This window comes from Pelodiscus sinensis, chromosome 7, assembly GCF_052426305.1.
Source record: "Pelodiscus sinensis isolate ZL-2025 chromosome 7, ASM5242630v1, whole genome shotgun sequence".
In the NCBI taxonomy this organism is placed as follows: domain Eukaryota; kingdom Metazoa; phylum Chordata; order Testudines; family Trionychidae; genus Pelodiscus; species Pelodiscus sinensis.
Genome location: NC_143058.1, coordinates 24,269,206 through 24,285,233, shown reverse-complemented (window position 1 = coordinate 24,285,233; position 16,028 = coordinate 24,269,206). Strand labels below are relative to the sequence as shown.

At 40.3% G+C, this 16,028-nt stretch overlaps 1 protein-coding gene across 4 annotated transcripts in view; it reads right to left on the bottom strand.

Moving 5' to 3' along the window:
* Positions 1–16,028, bottom strand: part of ARHGAP15 (Rho GTPase activating protein 15) — a 497,535-nt gene that overhangs the window by 175,531 nt on the left and 305,976 nt on the right. For all 4 annotated transcript variants that reach the window (XM_075933317.2, XM_075933318.2, XM_025191035.3 and 1 more), the window contains one exon: positions 14,106–14,204. In XM_075933317.2, the coding sequence (XP_075789432.1) occupies positions 14,106–14,204 (99 nt within the window). The remainder of the gene's footprint in view (positions 1–14,105; positions 14,205–16,028) is intronic.

Sequence of the window (16,028 nt, the reverse complement as noted above, 5' to 3'; positions counted from 1 at the left end):
AAGAAAAATAACAGAACACCACTAGTCATCACCTACAGATTCAGCTTAAAACCCTCCAGTGCATCACTGACAATCTACAACCTATCCTAAAAAACAATCCCTCACTCTCACAGGCCTTAGGAGATAGGCCAGTCCTCACCTACAGACAATCCCCCTAACCTGAAGCAAATTCTTTCCAGCAACTACACGTCACACCTCACACATGCTCAGCCAGAAACCTATTCCTGCAATAAATCCTGTTGCCAACTATTTGCACACATCTATGCAAGCGACACCTTTGCAGGACTTAACCACGTAAGGCACAGAATCAGAGTCTTATTCAACTGCGCATGCTCAGTGTAATGTACTATATGCCATCAAGTGGCAGCAATGCCCCTCTGCAATGTATTGACCAAACTAGACAGTCTATAAGATAGAGGATAAATGGACACAAATCAGATATCAGAAATGGTAACACACATAAACTGGTAGGGAAACATTTTAATCTGCCTGGGCAATCATTAATGGATTGAAAAGTAGTCTTCCTTCTACAAAGGAATTTCATAAGCCAGCTATAAAGAGAGATTGCAAATTTGACACTGTTTTCCTCTGCCTGAACAAAGACATTAACTGGATGGGCTACTATAAAACCAGTTTTCCTTATATTTAACACATCATTGAAAGCAAAAACTAAATGAGAGACACTTCCAGCCAACTCAATTAGCCTCATTAGCCCTGGCACTACTATTCACAGGTAGATTTTTTCCCTCTCCCTTCTTTTTCTGTTATAAATTCTGATAATCCCCCTTTTTTCTCCCCTCAAGTTCATCTGAAGTAGTGGGTTTTGCCCACAAAACTTCATTATACTATATATATTTGTTAGTATCTAAGGTGTCACAGGACTACTTGTTGTTTTTAAAGTTACAGACTAACCCAGCCAATCCTCTAAAACGCTTTTTTCCAGGCTAAGACTCTTTCCAAGTGTTAGCCCAAAATGTGTTTTTATAGTTGAGCTAGTAGGCTCTTTTTGTAGGCATTTATAATGGAAACTTTGGCAAGTGCAGAGCTGTGATGGTACAAATGATGTTGCTAAGAGGTAGCGCTATCTTACCTCCTGGATTTGAGGAAGAAAGGAGAATATTGTTTATTCCTTTATACTTTTTGTGGCTAGGAGGTGGATATTCTCAAGTATGAGCTTCCCTTCATAAGGCTCTGCTAGACTCTAGGGGTATGTCTACACATCAGCTTTATTTCTGGCCATTATTCTGAAATAGCTATGCGAGCATCTACACAGCTCGCCTGTTATTTTGAAATTATTTTGAAATAATGGGCAGCTGATTTCAGCATTTGTAAACCTCATTGTACAAGGAATAACACTTCTTACAAAATAGCTATTTCATAATAGCAGTAGTGTGGATGCTCCACTGCTGCTATTTAAAAATAGCTCTCCCCCAGGCCATTCAAAGTAATTACTTCCCAGAGCTTCCTGGAGCTCTAAATCAAGTGTGCACATTAGGGGAGCCTGCCTCAGACTAATTTCCAGGCTGTCCTATAGTGTAGATGTGCTATTTCAAAATAAGCTATTTTGGAGCATTTCTTCTGGAGTAGCTTATTCCGAAATAATTTGCAGTGTAGACGTAGCCTAGGGGTACATCACGGCCTTCATTTTCACATTGATATAGGGTAAGTCAATAAGAAAATAATTGTATTTAGTTTTATTTTCTCTACAATCTTGGCACTAATGTATCAATATCGCTTATTTTGTTTTTCATGTATTTTGAAATTGTTTTTATTTTTAGACACCTTAATATGGTACTAAGTTTTATTGTCTTAAGTTAAGTGGTTTTACTTTTTTGTTAAGCAGGTTGAGAAACGTGTAATGGAAAAAAAACCCATCTCCTTACAAAAGATTACTCAGCCATCCATTATACCACGCTAGAAAATGGCAAAAGCTCCAATTCATCTCTGGTGTAATGGCAGTGAAAGCATGCTCAGGCACTTCAGATGTAACTGAGGTGTACAAGTCTGCTTGTTGTTACTGGCAAGGAAGATAGTTTCTCTGGAACAGATCAGTCAGTGAAGCAGGCATCAGGTAACTATGGGAAAGATGTCAGCTGGTTCAAAAGCTTGTCTTTTCTCCAGTATCGTGTTCATATAACTTCTTTTTCCTAGCTTACATTACACACTTCTTGAAATTTTAAAATATAATTTTCTTTCTTTCTATACTGTATTAGTTCAGTTTTTGTATTCTGCTGTCTCCCTCTTTTCCCCAGTTTGCCCTTGCTTGATGTTTCCTGTTGACACTTCTTAATTTTTTTTTCAAACTCAGAATGTGGCTTTCTAGCAGACACAGAGGCCCCAGAGTGAATACTCCTACGGAGCCAATTCTATCTTGGACTTCGCACAACACTATTAACTGGCTCATACGCTAAGAAAGGTGGCTCTAGTGGGTTTGCATGAAACTGAACATAGAACTGGTTGAGAAAGCCTTGCCAATACATTTGCACAAAATTAAACTGCTGTTAATTTCTACCAAGAAGTTAAAAAAACAACCTCAAACTCTAACATTTTTAATCACAAACTTGCAAGGAGTTTTCTCTGAACTTTGTTCAGTTGTTTCACATTGCATTCATCTGTACATTTAAGATTATGGTTGATGACCACTTTAAAGTAAACATAGTTCATTGCCCTCAGAAACATTTTTGTTCAGTCCACAAATATTCCCTGGAAAAAGGGTTTATCTGCTGAACTGTTGGATTTTTTTTCAGCATGTAAATTTTTTTATCAGTTTGTTTTGATTGTGTCTTCCCCCCACCCAACTCAGTGCTTATAAAAGTAGGGAGCAGAAGTCCCTTGGAATGAGATAGAATCATAAAAGACTTCAAGAATCTCATTACAAACTAACCAGTACAAATTACACATTCTTTATGGAAGGATTAATGTGCCTGCAGCCAACTATAATAGATTATCCCAATGTGGGAAAAATGAACAGCAAAAAAATTAGCAGAACTAGATAATCAGATAGTGTAATGGCACAATACAATCACCACACTTTCAAGGTACTGAATTCTAAGGCAACTGGAAACAATATGTAAAATCATATCAATGTAAGCAAGCAATGGCAGGTTTAAAAGCAGGGAGAAAGAAAAAATGTTTAAAGAAAAAATAAATAAATGTATTCCAAATAAATGAGTGAAATAATAGAAAATGAACTGGTTATTATTTCATGGATGAAATCCTCTGTTTATGACAGAAAAGTCTTCAACAATAAGAGATATACAAGGAGAAACAAGAAGCAAAGTAACTTCTAAACTGTAATGTGTGGCCCATGTTCTGCACTGCCTTACTGCAATTTTGCACTCTGACAATGTGTAAAATTGTCCTAAATACAGTGTAATCTGGCCACTAAAAGATTCCCCCTTGCATAAGAAAATCTTTACTGCCAGCTTCCAGATGACCATTGGGGCAACAGTCAGATTTTGATACTTTAATTTATGTCTGGGATTAGCAGGTATGTGGATAGACCCAGGACTGGGAAGAATAAACATCATTCCTTAACCAAATACCTCATGGATCAACTGGTCATTTAGTACAAATCTAATAACAATAGCTGCACATTACTATATATACTGGAGTGGTAAACGATGAAAAGTTGTGAATGAGGCTATTGGTATGAACTTTGACTACCTTCTGTCATCAACTACTCCAAAAGTGCCTATTAACGGACCACTATTAGGTAAAAGCAACAAGGAGTCCTGTGGCACCTTAGGGTATGTCTACACTACAGTGCTAATTCCAACTAACTTAATTTGAATTAGTTCATTCGAAATAAGCTAATTCAATTAGTGCATCTAGACCTAAAAACTAATTTGAATTAGCGTCTCGCGGACACGTTGCCGGCAGCCTGGCTGCACTGTCTGCAGGCTACCATCTGGAAGGACCCTGGAGGGGCTGTCAGGATCCAGGGGGCCCTGCGGGAGAGCTTCTACCCTGAGGAGCCCTCAGAGCCTCCCCAGTCCTCCCCACCGGGGGCTTGTGCCCCATTCCTCCCTCTCATCCTTCCACTTACCTTTCCTTAGCCCACCCCCTTCCTGATGTCAAATAAAAGATACATATTTTAAAAAATAACAACTCTCTTTATTTAACACAACTGGGGAGGGGGAATGAAACTCTGGGGAGACAGGGGAAAGGAGGCGGGAGAGGGCAGGAGAGAGGGTGGGAGACGGGAGGGGGAAACCTGGGAGGAGGGAGCTGGAAGGGGGAGGAAGGAGAAGAAGGGAAGGGAAAGCTCAGGGTTCAGGGTCCTGCTGGCTCTCCTGTCTCGCAGCACTGCGGGTACAGGGACATCGGGGGGAGTGGGTGTGGAGGGTGGGGCAGGAGGGATGGCGGGTGCAGAGGAAGTGGGAGGGGGAGCAGGGGTGGAAGGAGGAGTGAGAGCTGGGGCGGCCGCGGGGACTGGAGCAGGAGGAGGCAGGAACCTGTCCACCAGGGTCTGGAGGGGACCTTTGAGGGCACGGCCCTGATCCTCCAGCACCTGCAAGCTCCGCTGCTGCAGCCGCAGGTCCTCGCGGACCCAGTGCTCTTAGGTGCGGAGCTGCTGCCCCAGTAGCCGCAGGCGCCGCCGCCAGTAGTCCTCCTGGTTCCTGGTGTGGCTGCTGGCCCGGGTGTGGGTGGCTGTTGCAGGCGGGGTGGTGTGCCCTGCACTACTAGGTGCTGAGGCTGTGGTGAAACAAGAGCAGTGGTCAGTTCTCCCTGGGGACACAGTGGGTGAAACCCAGCCCCACTCTGTAAGGCAAGGTCAGCATGTGGGAAACGGGCCAGGGCTCCTGCATGACTCCCAGCTGCTGCTCCATGGTGGGCAAGGCCCAGGTACACAGTCCCTGGGTTCCCTCTCCACCCCTCCCCATACACATAAGGGGACCATGATGGCACTCACATGTGGAGCCCTCCCCGGCCTCAGATGACACAGTAGATGTGGTCTGTGGGATGCCTTGGGGGTCCTGGGTCCTGGGCAGGCTCCCTACAGGCTCCTGGCTCTCGGCGTCAGGGACGGGGCGCTCTGCCCCATGGTCGATCACCACCCGGGGGGCATGGACTGCGTGAGCCCCCAGGATTCAGTCCAGGGCCTCATACTGAGGGCAGGCCTCCGGGTAAGCCCATGGCTGGGAGGCCCAGGAATAGGCCTGCCGCAGGTCCTGGGTGTTAGTTCGAATTAACTTTGTAGTGTAGACATACCCTTATAGCCTGACAGATTAATTGGAGCATAAGCTTTCGTGGGCAAAGACCCTCTTCGTCAGATGTATCCATACGGTGTCACAGGACTCCTTGTCACTTTTGCAGATTCAGACTCAGTTTCAGAACCCCTCTGATACTTGACACTATTAGGTAATGGCTCATTAATTTTCCATTTTTAAGAGAAAGAAAGAAAGAAAGAAAGAAAGAAAGAAAGAAAGAAAGAAAGAAAGAAAGAAAGAAAGAAAGAAAGAAAGAATTATAAAAAGTATTTCATAAGATAAAGATAAAATAGGAACACAATAGTTATCTTTAGTGGTTGAAATTATTTTTATCTTTCTCTATTTATTCAGTTCTATTGATCAGTGGTTCTCGAGCTTTAGGATGCCTATTTTGATTTATTTTTTTGTGGACCCCTTCCTACCTGTTCCTGAAAGACCCTATACTGTTCTACCTAATTCCCACCCTAACAGTATCCATGCCCCTCCACTTTCCCTCCCCTTTTTGCTTCCTCCCTGGAGTGTGCCCTGTTCCCACTCTTTCCTCTATTTCCCAGTTCCTTATGTACTATGTGGGACAGCTGTTCCCTATCACGTAGGAGGCACAGGAATGGAGAGGAGTTGAGTGAGGGAGTGAGAGGAGTTGATTGGTAGGGCCAGCGTACTCCCTGGGGTACTCTTGTGGGGGTCCCATATTTGAGAAATGCTGACATGGCCTAGTTGGACCGTTAGGTGCTTAATTTGTCCCTCTGAAACTCAGCTCTCATTTCAGGAGCAACAGCTATTTTTGTCTCACTTTCTTTTATTAAGAAATAAATCCCTCAACAATTGACATTATTGAGCAGCCCCCAGTTTTTCTTTTAGAATGTGAGTTAAAAGTGGATGAAAGGGCCAAAAACTGCTACCAAAATGGCATCCTGGTAATTTTTGGGTAGAGTAGATTAAACTACCTTTTTTCACCTTTATTGCTCAAGATCGATAATATTATACTATCTTCCAAAATATTGTATTCTGTATATGTTCTTACACCATTTTATTTCTGTACTATCTGTGCAGCTTCCAGTTGTCCATCAAGCTCATGGCTACACGTATGTCATATTCTGTTTGTTCTCTCATCCTCTTCTTAAAGGGAAAAAGCAAGTAGAGTGGAGAGTCCTGTTTTACGTGCGTGCGTGTGCTTCTGTGTTGTTATATATTAGAAAAGGCAAGGTCAAAGAAACATGTCTTATACTTGGAGAAGAAAGGTGTGTGGTTTGTGATGGTCCCTAAATTTCTATAATTTCGTCTCTTCACTACCATCCCACAAGGAACCTAATTTTTGTCCATACCAATTCTTCTTCTCATTCAGTCACTGAACATAGTGAAATAGGAATTTTTATTTGTGTTTATGTGATGATATCTTAGCCAACCAGAATGCAGTTTTGGACAATCAGGCCAACATTTTCAAAAGTGACTACTGATTTTGGGTGTCCAACTTGAAACTACTTCAAGAAGACTGATTTTAAGAAGTCAGACGCTCAAAAATTCCTGAAAAACAAGCCCTTTTAAGGTTGGATACCTCAAAATGTACTCAAAGTTATTAGTTACTTCTGAACTCAGTGGTTTAGCCATAATACAATAGAATACCTTACGATTTGGAGAAGATATATTAGTAAAGGTTTTGTCACTTTTGTTGTTCAATATGATTTGCTCATGGTAAGATCAGAGAATGAAGTTCAGTAAATAATATGTTAGACTAACATAGAAGATAACAAAAGGAAATAGTTAAGGTACCATAATAATTTTAGCCATTCTTTTTTTTTCAGGTCACTATAATCTACCCAAAGATAACTAATTGTTTAAAGTAAACATTCTACTCCAACCACAAAAGGAATCTATTACACAAACATATAATTCACAGTCATTTTTAGTGGGTTGTAAACAGTTTGGAATGAGCATAAAATGGGACAAAAATCAAAGTGAGCATTTAGAAATGAAAAAGTGTTTGCTACAAAAGGTCAGTCCCTTTGCTTGGCAAACTATGTAGAAAAGCCTGGGAAAATGTTGAACACACAAGCAGTAAGGGAATTTTAAAGCCAACAACCTCCCTGTTTCTTTAAACAGACATCGGAACCTATAACTGGATCCTGTCAAACAAAGGACAGCAAAAAACATAACAGCTGCTAAGAAGCAAAGTTGAGAGATAAAGTTTTCTGAGCTAAGAACCTTCTCAGAAGTGGACTAAAGGTCTTTCTTAAATCTTTAAGCGAGGATATGGATCCCAGGGTGGCTTTTCGGCACTGAGTCAAATATGCAAGTATATGTATCATTCCTGTCACAGCATATTGTGCTAAAAAATAACCAGCACAAGTGAGAGGGAGAAAGAACAATGTCTGCAATGCTCAGTTTATAAAACCTTTACCTGTAATCATCAACTGTGGGATAGATGGTATCATGTTAAAGTAATTTAAACTGATTTGGACACAGTAACTTAGTTTCAGAAATGAAGGGGAAGAATGAATTCCTATGTTTCAATAGATATAGGCCAAGATAAATGAAACCAAATTTCTCTGGAAAACTAGGCCCATTTGTTCATAAACCTAAAATATACTGTTTGCACAACAACACGTATAGGTAGTAAACTGTTTTGTCTGTTAGTTTATTGTGCCATTGGACACAGAGTAATTATCATCCCTGGAAACATCAGTTCCCCTTCACGTGATAAAGTTTTGCTTTGAAAAGGTACTGATTGGCAATTTGTTTAGGTACTACAGAGTGATGGTTCAGATTTTTTGAAATAAGGTTTTCTTAAAACAGATACTGGAACTTTAAAGCAGTCATGGATAACAAAATAAATAAATGATTCAAGAAAAGACTGGAAATAACACCTATCACAGAGTCATAAAAACTTGAGATGAGAGCTCCACCCTTAGCAAGACTGCACAGTCTGTGAATATACACTGAGGGTACGTCTAGGCTACATGCCTCTGGCGACAGAGGCATGTAGATTAGACTACCCGACATAGGAAAATGAAGCGGCGATTTAAATAAATCGCCGCTTCATTTAAATTTAAATGGCTGCCGCGCTGAGCCGATCAGCTGTTTGTCGACATCAAAGGCATTTGTCGACCTCCCAGGTATGCCTCATTATTTAGATCGCTGCTTCATTTTCCTATGCCGGGTAGTCTAATCTACATGCCTCTGGCGACAGAAGCATGTAGTCTAGATGTACCCTGAGGGTTAGATTGTCACAAGCTTCTCTCACTCCAATGTTTGGCCTGCTCTGATTTTGACTCCAGCTTCTCATCCCATATTCCCTGCTGGGAACAAGCAGAAATAGGCAGGGAATCCTGGCCCTATCCTATCTTATCCATGGTCAGGTGGATAAAGGTAGAAAACTGTACCATAAAAAGAGGCAAAGTAACTTTTTTTCTTAGCTAGTTGTCTTCAAGACACAGGGCCTGATGAAATGCATTCTAGCATACTCAAGGAGCTAGCTTAGGAGCTATCTATTAGCCATTAGCAATTATCTCTGAAAAGTCCTGGAAGATTGGAAAGATTCCAGATGACTGGAAAAGGGCAAATATAGTACCAATCTATAACAAGAGCAATAAGGACACTTTGGAAATTACAGACCAATCATCTTAACTTCAGTACTTGGAAAGATAATGGAGCAAATAATTAAGCAATACATTTGCAAACACCTAGAATATAATAAAGTGATAAGTAACAATCAGTTTGGATTTGTCCAAAACAAAGTGTGTAAAACAACTTGATAGATTTCTTTGACAAAATAATTAGCTTTGTGGATAGCAGGGAAGCAGTAGGGCTGTGTCTACACTGGTCCACTTATTCCGGAAAATCAGCCACTTTTCCGGAATAAGCTGCGAGCTGTCTACACTGGCCCTTGAATTTCCAGAAAAGCAACAATGCTCTACTGTACAAAATCAGCCGCTATTCCGGAAAAACTATTCTGCTCCCGCTCGGGCATAAGTCCTTATTCCAGAACACTGTTCCGGAAAAGGGCCAGTGTAGACAGCCCAGTAGTCTTTTCCGGAAAAAAGCACCGATCGCGAAAATGGCGATCGGGGCTCTTTTCCGGAAAAGCGCATCTACATTGGCCACAGACACTTTTCCGGAAAAGCAGCCTGCCAATGTAGACGCTCCTTTTCCGGAAAAACTGAAAACGGAATAGTATTCCATTTTAAGCAGTTCCGGAAATTCATTCCAGTGTAGACACAGCCTAGCTGTGGTACATCTTGACTTTAGTCTCATAAACAAACTATTTAAATGAAACCTAGATGGAGCTACTATAAGTCTGGTACATAACTGGCTGCAAAACTGTTTCCAGAGAGTAGTTATCAGTGGTTCACAGAAAGGCATCCTTAAGGGGGGTCATTTCCGGGTCTGATTCTGTTCAATATCTTCATCAATGATTTACATAACGGCACAGAGAGTGCACATAAAAAGTTAATGGATGATTCCAAGTGGGGTGTGTGGAGAAGGGATTTCAAGTGCTTTGGAGATTAGGATTAAAATTCAAAATGACCTGGACAAATTAGAGAAATGATCTGAAGTAAACAGGATAAAATCCAATAAGGACAAATGGAAAGTACTCCACTTAAGAAGGGAATAAAAAGTTGCTCACATACAACATGGGAAATGACTGACTAGGAAGGAGTACTGCAGAAAAGGATCTGGTGGTCATAGCAGACAAAACGCCATATGAATCAGCAGCATAAAACTGTTTAAAAAAGGAGCATCATTTTCAGATGTATTAGCAGGAGTGTTGCAAGCAAGGCATGAGAAGTAATTCTTTTGCTCTACTTACCTGGAGTAGTGTGTTCAGTTCTAGGTGCCCTATTTCAGGAAAAATGTGAAAAAATAGAGACAGTCCAGAGAAGAGTAAGAAAAATGATTAAAGATCTACAAAACATAACATCTGAGGGAAGACTGAAAAAAAATGTTTGTTTAGTCTGAAGAAGACTGAGATAATTGTTTTCAAGTACATAAAAGACCATTAAAAGAAAGAGTCTTGAAATGTTTTTGTTAACCTCTGAGGATAGGACAAAGAAGTAATGGGCTGAAGTACAGCAAAGGAGGTTTTGGTTAGGTATTAGGAAAAACTTCCTAACTCTCCAGATGAGTTGCAGGAAGGCTGTGGAATCTCCATTACTGACAATTTTTTAGAGCAGATTAGACAAGCATCTGTCAGGGGTGGTCTAGATAATTCTTGTCCTATCATGAGTGTAGGGCAGTTTTTCTCAAAGTGGGCCATGGGGCCTCTTTGGGAAAACCACTAGGAGGCCTGCACTACTTGTTTACCTACAGAGCCTCACAGCTCCCATTGGCTCCAGGTTGCCATTTCCAGCCAAGGGCAGCTGTGGGAAGCAGCGTAGCTCAGGCCTCCACTTCCCACATCTTCCATTGGCTAGAAATGGCAAATTGAAGCCAATGGGAGCCATGAGGCTCTGTGGCTGTGGTGCATTTAGGTAAACAAAGTGGTGTGGGCCTGCAAGAGGCTTTCCCAAAGTGAGCCCGCAGCGCACTTTGAGAAACACTGGTGTAGGGCACTGAAGTAGATAGCTTCTAGAGGTCCCTTCCAGTCTTCTGATTCTTCCCACTCCCAGACAAAGCGGGAGCAAGAGAAGAACTGTAACTTTGTCACTCACAAATTTTCCCTTAGTGTACCCATCAGGTAATCAAAATACACACCAACCTCATTCAAGGCAGAATGTTCAGTAACCATCTAGCCTTAAGGAAATAATAGAAGCTTTCTCTGTAAGAACTACAGGTTGGACCTTCCTGGTCCAGCACCCTGGGGATCTGATAAGTCCCAGATAAGGGATTTTGCTGGACCAGGTGAGGTCATTTCCAGACCCCTGCCGCTGGCCCCTCTTTCCCATCCATTAGCCTCCTGGATGGTTCCACAGCTCCTTCTGGCTCCGCTGCCCTGTTGACCCCATTGGAAAGCCATTGTTGCCGTGGCTCCAGGTTCCACAAGGCAGTCACATGTGCTGCTCTGGGGCTCTGGGTCTTGCAGGGCAGATGCACGTGCTGCACTGGGGCTCCCTGTCCCACAGGGTAGTTGAGTACCATGGCTCCCCACCCCACTGAGCTACCATGGATCCCAGTATCGCTGGGCAGCCCCACGCTAGGTCTCTCAACCATGCTGGGAAGTCCTACCGCCATGTGCTGGGAAGCCCTACCATCAGCTCACTTCAGGCAGCCCACTGCCATGCTGGCTCTGTTGGGATCTGTGCCACTGGCCCTGCACTAGACTCTCTGGTCCTGCAACTTCCACGCCAGACCATGGATGTTGCCAGACAGAGAATCCCAGAGAAGAGAGTTTCAACCTGTACTACGCTGGACACCATGAATCCACTTTTGCCTCTAGTTAATCTGGTAGAAAAGGTCCTATTGACTTTAAGGAGCTGGGCTCCTCAAATTTTTTAGGAAAGCATTTCACCAAATATTGGAGAAAGAACAGGAGCTGTTCCTGAACACTTTCAGTCAATGGACTACTCATGCAGGGTTTGTAGAATTGGGACCAACATTTTTATGTAATATTTATGGCAGACCTACAATATGGCTCAGTAAGAGAGAGTCTGAACAATTAGAAATAATAAAGGAGATTAAAGGAGAAATAATAAAGGAAATAAATAATGTTGGAGTTCACAATTCTATACACAGATGCTTGCAGGCTTGCTATATCTGCATTTATGGCCTGCAAAGAGAACTTTAAGGGACACAAAGAATTCTTGTCATTTCTGTCCATATTAAAAGGCTTGGCTAAGAGGCAAACAACATCCCATAGCATCAACGGTCCAGAATCTGGATTTAGTTACATCAGTGTGATTCCAGAGTAACTCCATTGAGGTTATGTGGGTATACTGGACACACACTAGTGTAACTAAGATAAAAAAAAACAACCTGGCCAATAGCAAGTTACCTAACCTATTTTCTCAGTGTACTGGAGAATCCTATTGTAGTTTGACAGTATAATGTGAAACAATCAAGATAGCAAACATACTGAATTGAAAATTGAAAAAATTAAACAACACTTTATTGGTCATAGTATATGACATATAAGCTCCACTGTAACACAATGGATAAGATTATCTTGTTAAGAGCACAGTTCTCCAGGAAATCATGAATGCTGTATTCTTTCTGGTACAAAAAGGCAATGTAAAGGGAACATAAACTCATAGGAAGTGTGTAAGTAATATTTTTTGGTAGAGTACAGTAAAGATTACATATTTTCTAAAAAGAAAAGTAGCTATGGTGAAAAATTCTTTTCCATAAAAACAAATGTGCCAGCTGTTCTGAGAATTTAGGCCATCTTACTAAGACTATGAAAGTAAACATAAAGTTTTCATTAAATGTGCCTTTCCCATAATTGGTACATAAGTATTTCCCATGACTCTGCAGTTGAGTATCTTGGCTAGAGGCATATCTGGCCATTAGGAGGAGGGCTTTAGATCTGTTGAGTCTCAGCCATGCCGGGAGACTTGGCACCTCCACATACCGCTTCCTAATACCAAGCCCAGTATAAAATGTCATCAGAAGCTTGCATAAACATTGGACTTAGCATCATATAAATTACTGCTGTCCTGAGATAGTTTATGCCAGAACTTATTAAAAACAACACTTAGAGTAAATAGAATATGAGTAAATGCAAAGATATTAATCCAAGAAAGTGATAATAGAAAAATGTATATCAAGTACAAACTCATAAATACAGTACAATGAAATTTTATCTCTTGCCACTGAGATTAGTTTTTATTTACATACTGTGCTAACTAAAATGATATACTTGCTTAAAACTAATTCAATGATTGTGAAAAAAAGCATGTGAACCCAAGAATAATAATACAATACTTTAAAGGATCATTTGCTCTGTAGAAAAAAATGACACACATTTTCCTATTAATCCTTATGAATTCATTTGATATCCATACGGATATCTTACATACTTCCTTCAGTTATTCTTTTATAATTTAGCATTAACAATGGACCGTAGGAGACAGAGAAGCTGAAACACACAACTGATTTACATCAGCTTTCATTTTTCTGTTTAACTTTGAACTATTTTTGTTATGCTTCCACAAGAGTGAGGTCTCATTTTGGGGACCATTTATGCATGCACACACACACACACACACACACACACACACACACCTGGATTCATGACCAAGTATCTGGTAAATGGGACAGACACCTATAAGCATATATAAGAATACCTACTCAACGTACTTAATATAGGAATGAAAGTCATTCATTACCATGGGAGAGTACTTTGTCTTCTGAAGAAGTGGGCTGTGCCTACGAATGCTCATGATATCATCTACATGTTTTGTTGTCTATAAGCTGCTAGCAGGCCATTTGTTGTTTTAAGTTTATCCTGTACAGACTAACTCAGCTACCCCCTGAAACATCAGTAATAAAGACACCCAAATGCAAAAGAGGGGAAAAAATGTAAGATAGACTCTAAAACTACTGACAAGTTAAACTGGCATTTGTTTTGTTTAGGGAACATTGGGGACTTACCAAAAAATGTAGCAGCATAATAACCACCTGGGATCTTAGTATGAATGTTATAAGGGTTGTTGCACTATAATCACTGACATTTTTATGAATGTTTTAGCATTGGCTTGCACACAAAAAGTTTGTTATTTAGTCAACCATATGTCAAACAGACAAAATAGAGAAAATAATTAGCATTAATTGGTTTTATTAATATCTCTATTGTAAAAAGAATAGAAGGAAGGAATCTGTAATAGTTGAGTGAATCACTAAAGTATAATTTGATCTGCATGACTACTTCAGCGAGACAAGTGGAGTTGTGAAGTTAGAACATCACTTGTAAATATGGCCACAGGAATGAAAAATAGTGATGAATATTAAGTTACTCACCTCTTTTTTCAACAGCTTCTATACACCGTTTTACAAATAGGGGGACTGTGGAATTTTCATGCTCACATACTAAGTGCAAATGGGAGCCAAAAACTTGATCTAAACAGAGAAGAGAAGATAAATGTATTAAAACATGATAAACAATAATACATTCATAATAATAATAATGGGCACTTTGCTTCTTCAAAGCCTTGTGCATTAACCAATTACTCCTATATAATAGTTAGACAGAAAAAGGAAGTACCAAACCCTTCCTGACTCCTGCAGGTTTTTATTTTATGCCCCAGTTGGGATACAATTGCTCTTAAGAACATAATTTACTGCAAATTACAGAAAGACTCAAGCCACAAAATTGTGATTTGTATTTTGAACCTTATAATCTTAAAGTGTCCTTAGCTCTGTGCTTTTGGTTCAGTCTAGAATTCTGATAGGAGTTATTTCTAAAATACAGATCTCTGTGCTGTTTAAATCTCGAGCATACAAAAGTAAATCATGATATCCCTGATCCTGAAAGCCCACACATATGAACAGACACTTCCACTCACACGTAGCCTGATTGCTCCTAATGTATGACTTCTATTGTATACAATAGCTTGCAGAATCAGTGCCTAATCTCCCCTGTACTGTGATTACTGGGTCATAAAATTATCCAGCCTTTTAAAAAGTCCAGTCACAGTATTTGATTTAATCACTTACTGTTTGCTTTGAAAAATCCAGTTGTCTGAGACAACCAAATACTTCAATATTTGCAGTTTGCCCAAAATGTGCCTTTATGTGAAGCTCAGGAAAGTTTAAGAAACAGAATGGTATTGTAATGGTAATAGGTAGCAAGTTTAAAACAAACAAAAGGAAGTTTTTCTTCACACAGAGTACAGTTGGCCTGTGGAACTCCTTGCCGGAGGAGGTTGTAAAGACAGGGTTCAAGAAAGAACTAGATAAATTCATGGAGGTTAGGTTCATCAATTACTATAAGCCGAGATGGGTAGGAGTGGTGTCCCTAGCATCTGTCAGAGGCTGGGAATGGATAATGGAAGATGGATTGCTCAAAGATTCCCTGTTCTGTTCACTACCTCTGGGGCATCTGGCATTGGACACTGTTAGCAGACAGGATACTGGGCTAGATGGACCTATGGTTTGACCCAGTATGGCCGTTCTTATGTTCTTAAGCAATTCTAATAGCAACATTTCAAAGTCTGAAAGGTAACTAGTGTACACTAAACAAACTTATATTTTTCTTATACTTTCCTTTTTATTTGTTATCCTTGTAAATGAACTCTTTTGAGAATATATCTTGTCTAGTCTGTCAGGATTTAGGAATACACTCCCAGTGTCAATTGCACCTCTTAGGCTATGTCTATACACCAGAATTATTTTGGAATAACTGATGTTATTCTGAAATAACAAAGAACACCACAAGCCTTTATTTTGAAATGATGTTTAGCTAGAGGACTTCTTACTCCAGCTCACACTAACCCTCATTTCATGAGGAGTAAGGGGAGTCAAAAGAAGAGTGTTCTTCAACTTTCTGCTGTGTAGAAAGTGCCAAAAGCTGCAGCAATTGAAATTGAAGTTGCATAGCTTAATTTGGCTTTAGCCCTGCTGTGTAGACATACTCTTAGAATTTTTCTCTATGTAGAAGGCAGTTGGCAAAATCTCAGTTTCTGTATTTTTTTACTTAAAAAATTATCTACTTTTGATGTGAATAGCAAAGTGATGAGGCTTCACTGACTGCACTTGTAAATCATGTTGTTTACATACTGAATTAATGTTTAACTAGGTAATGGTTTAGTGTTTATGCTTTTAAACTTTTGACCAACATAGTATGTTCATCTCGAACACAGCATAACCAGGTTACATATCTCAGATTACAAATTAGCTTTATCCTCCTTATCTCCACTCTTTATTTTTTGACAAAGTATGAAA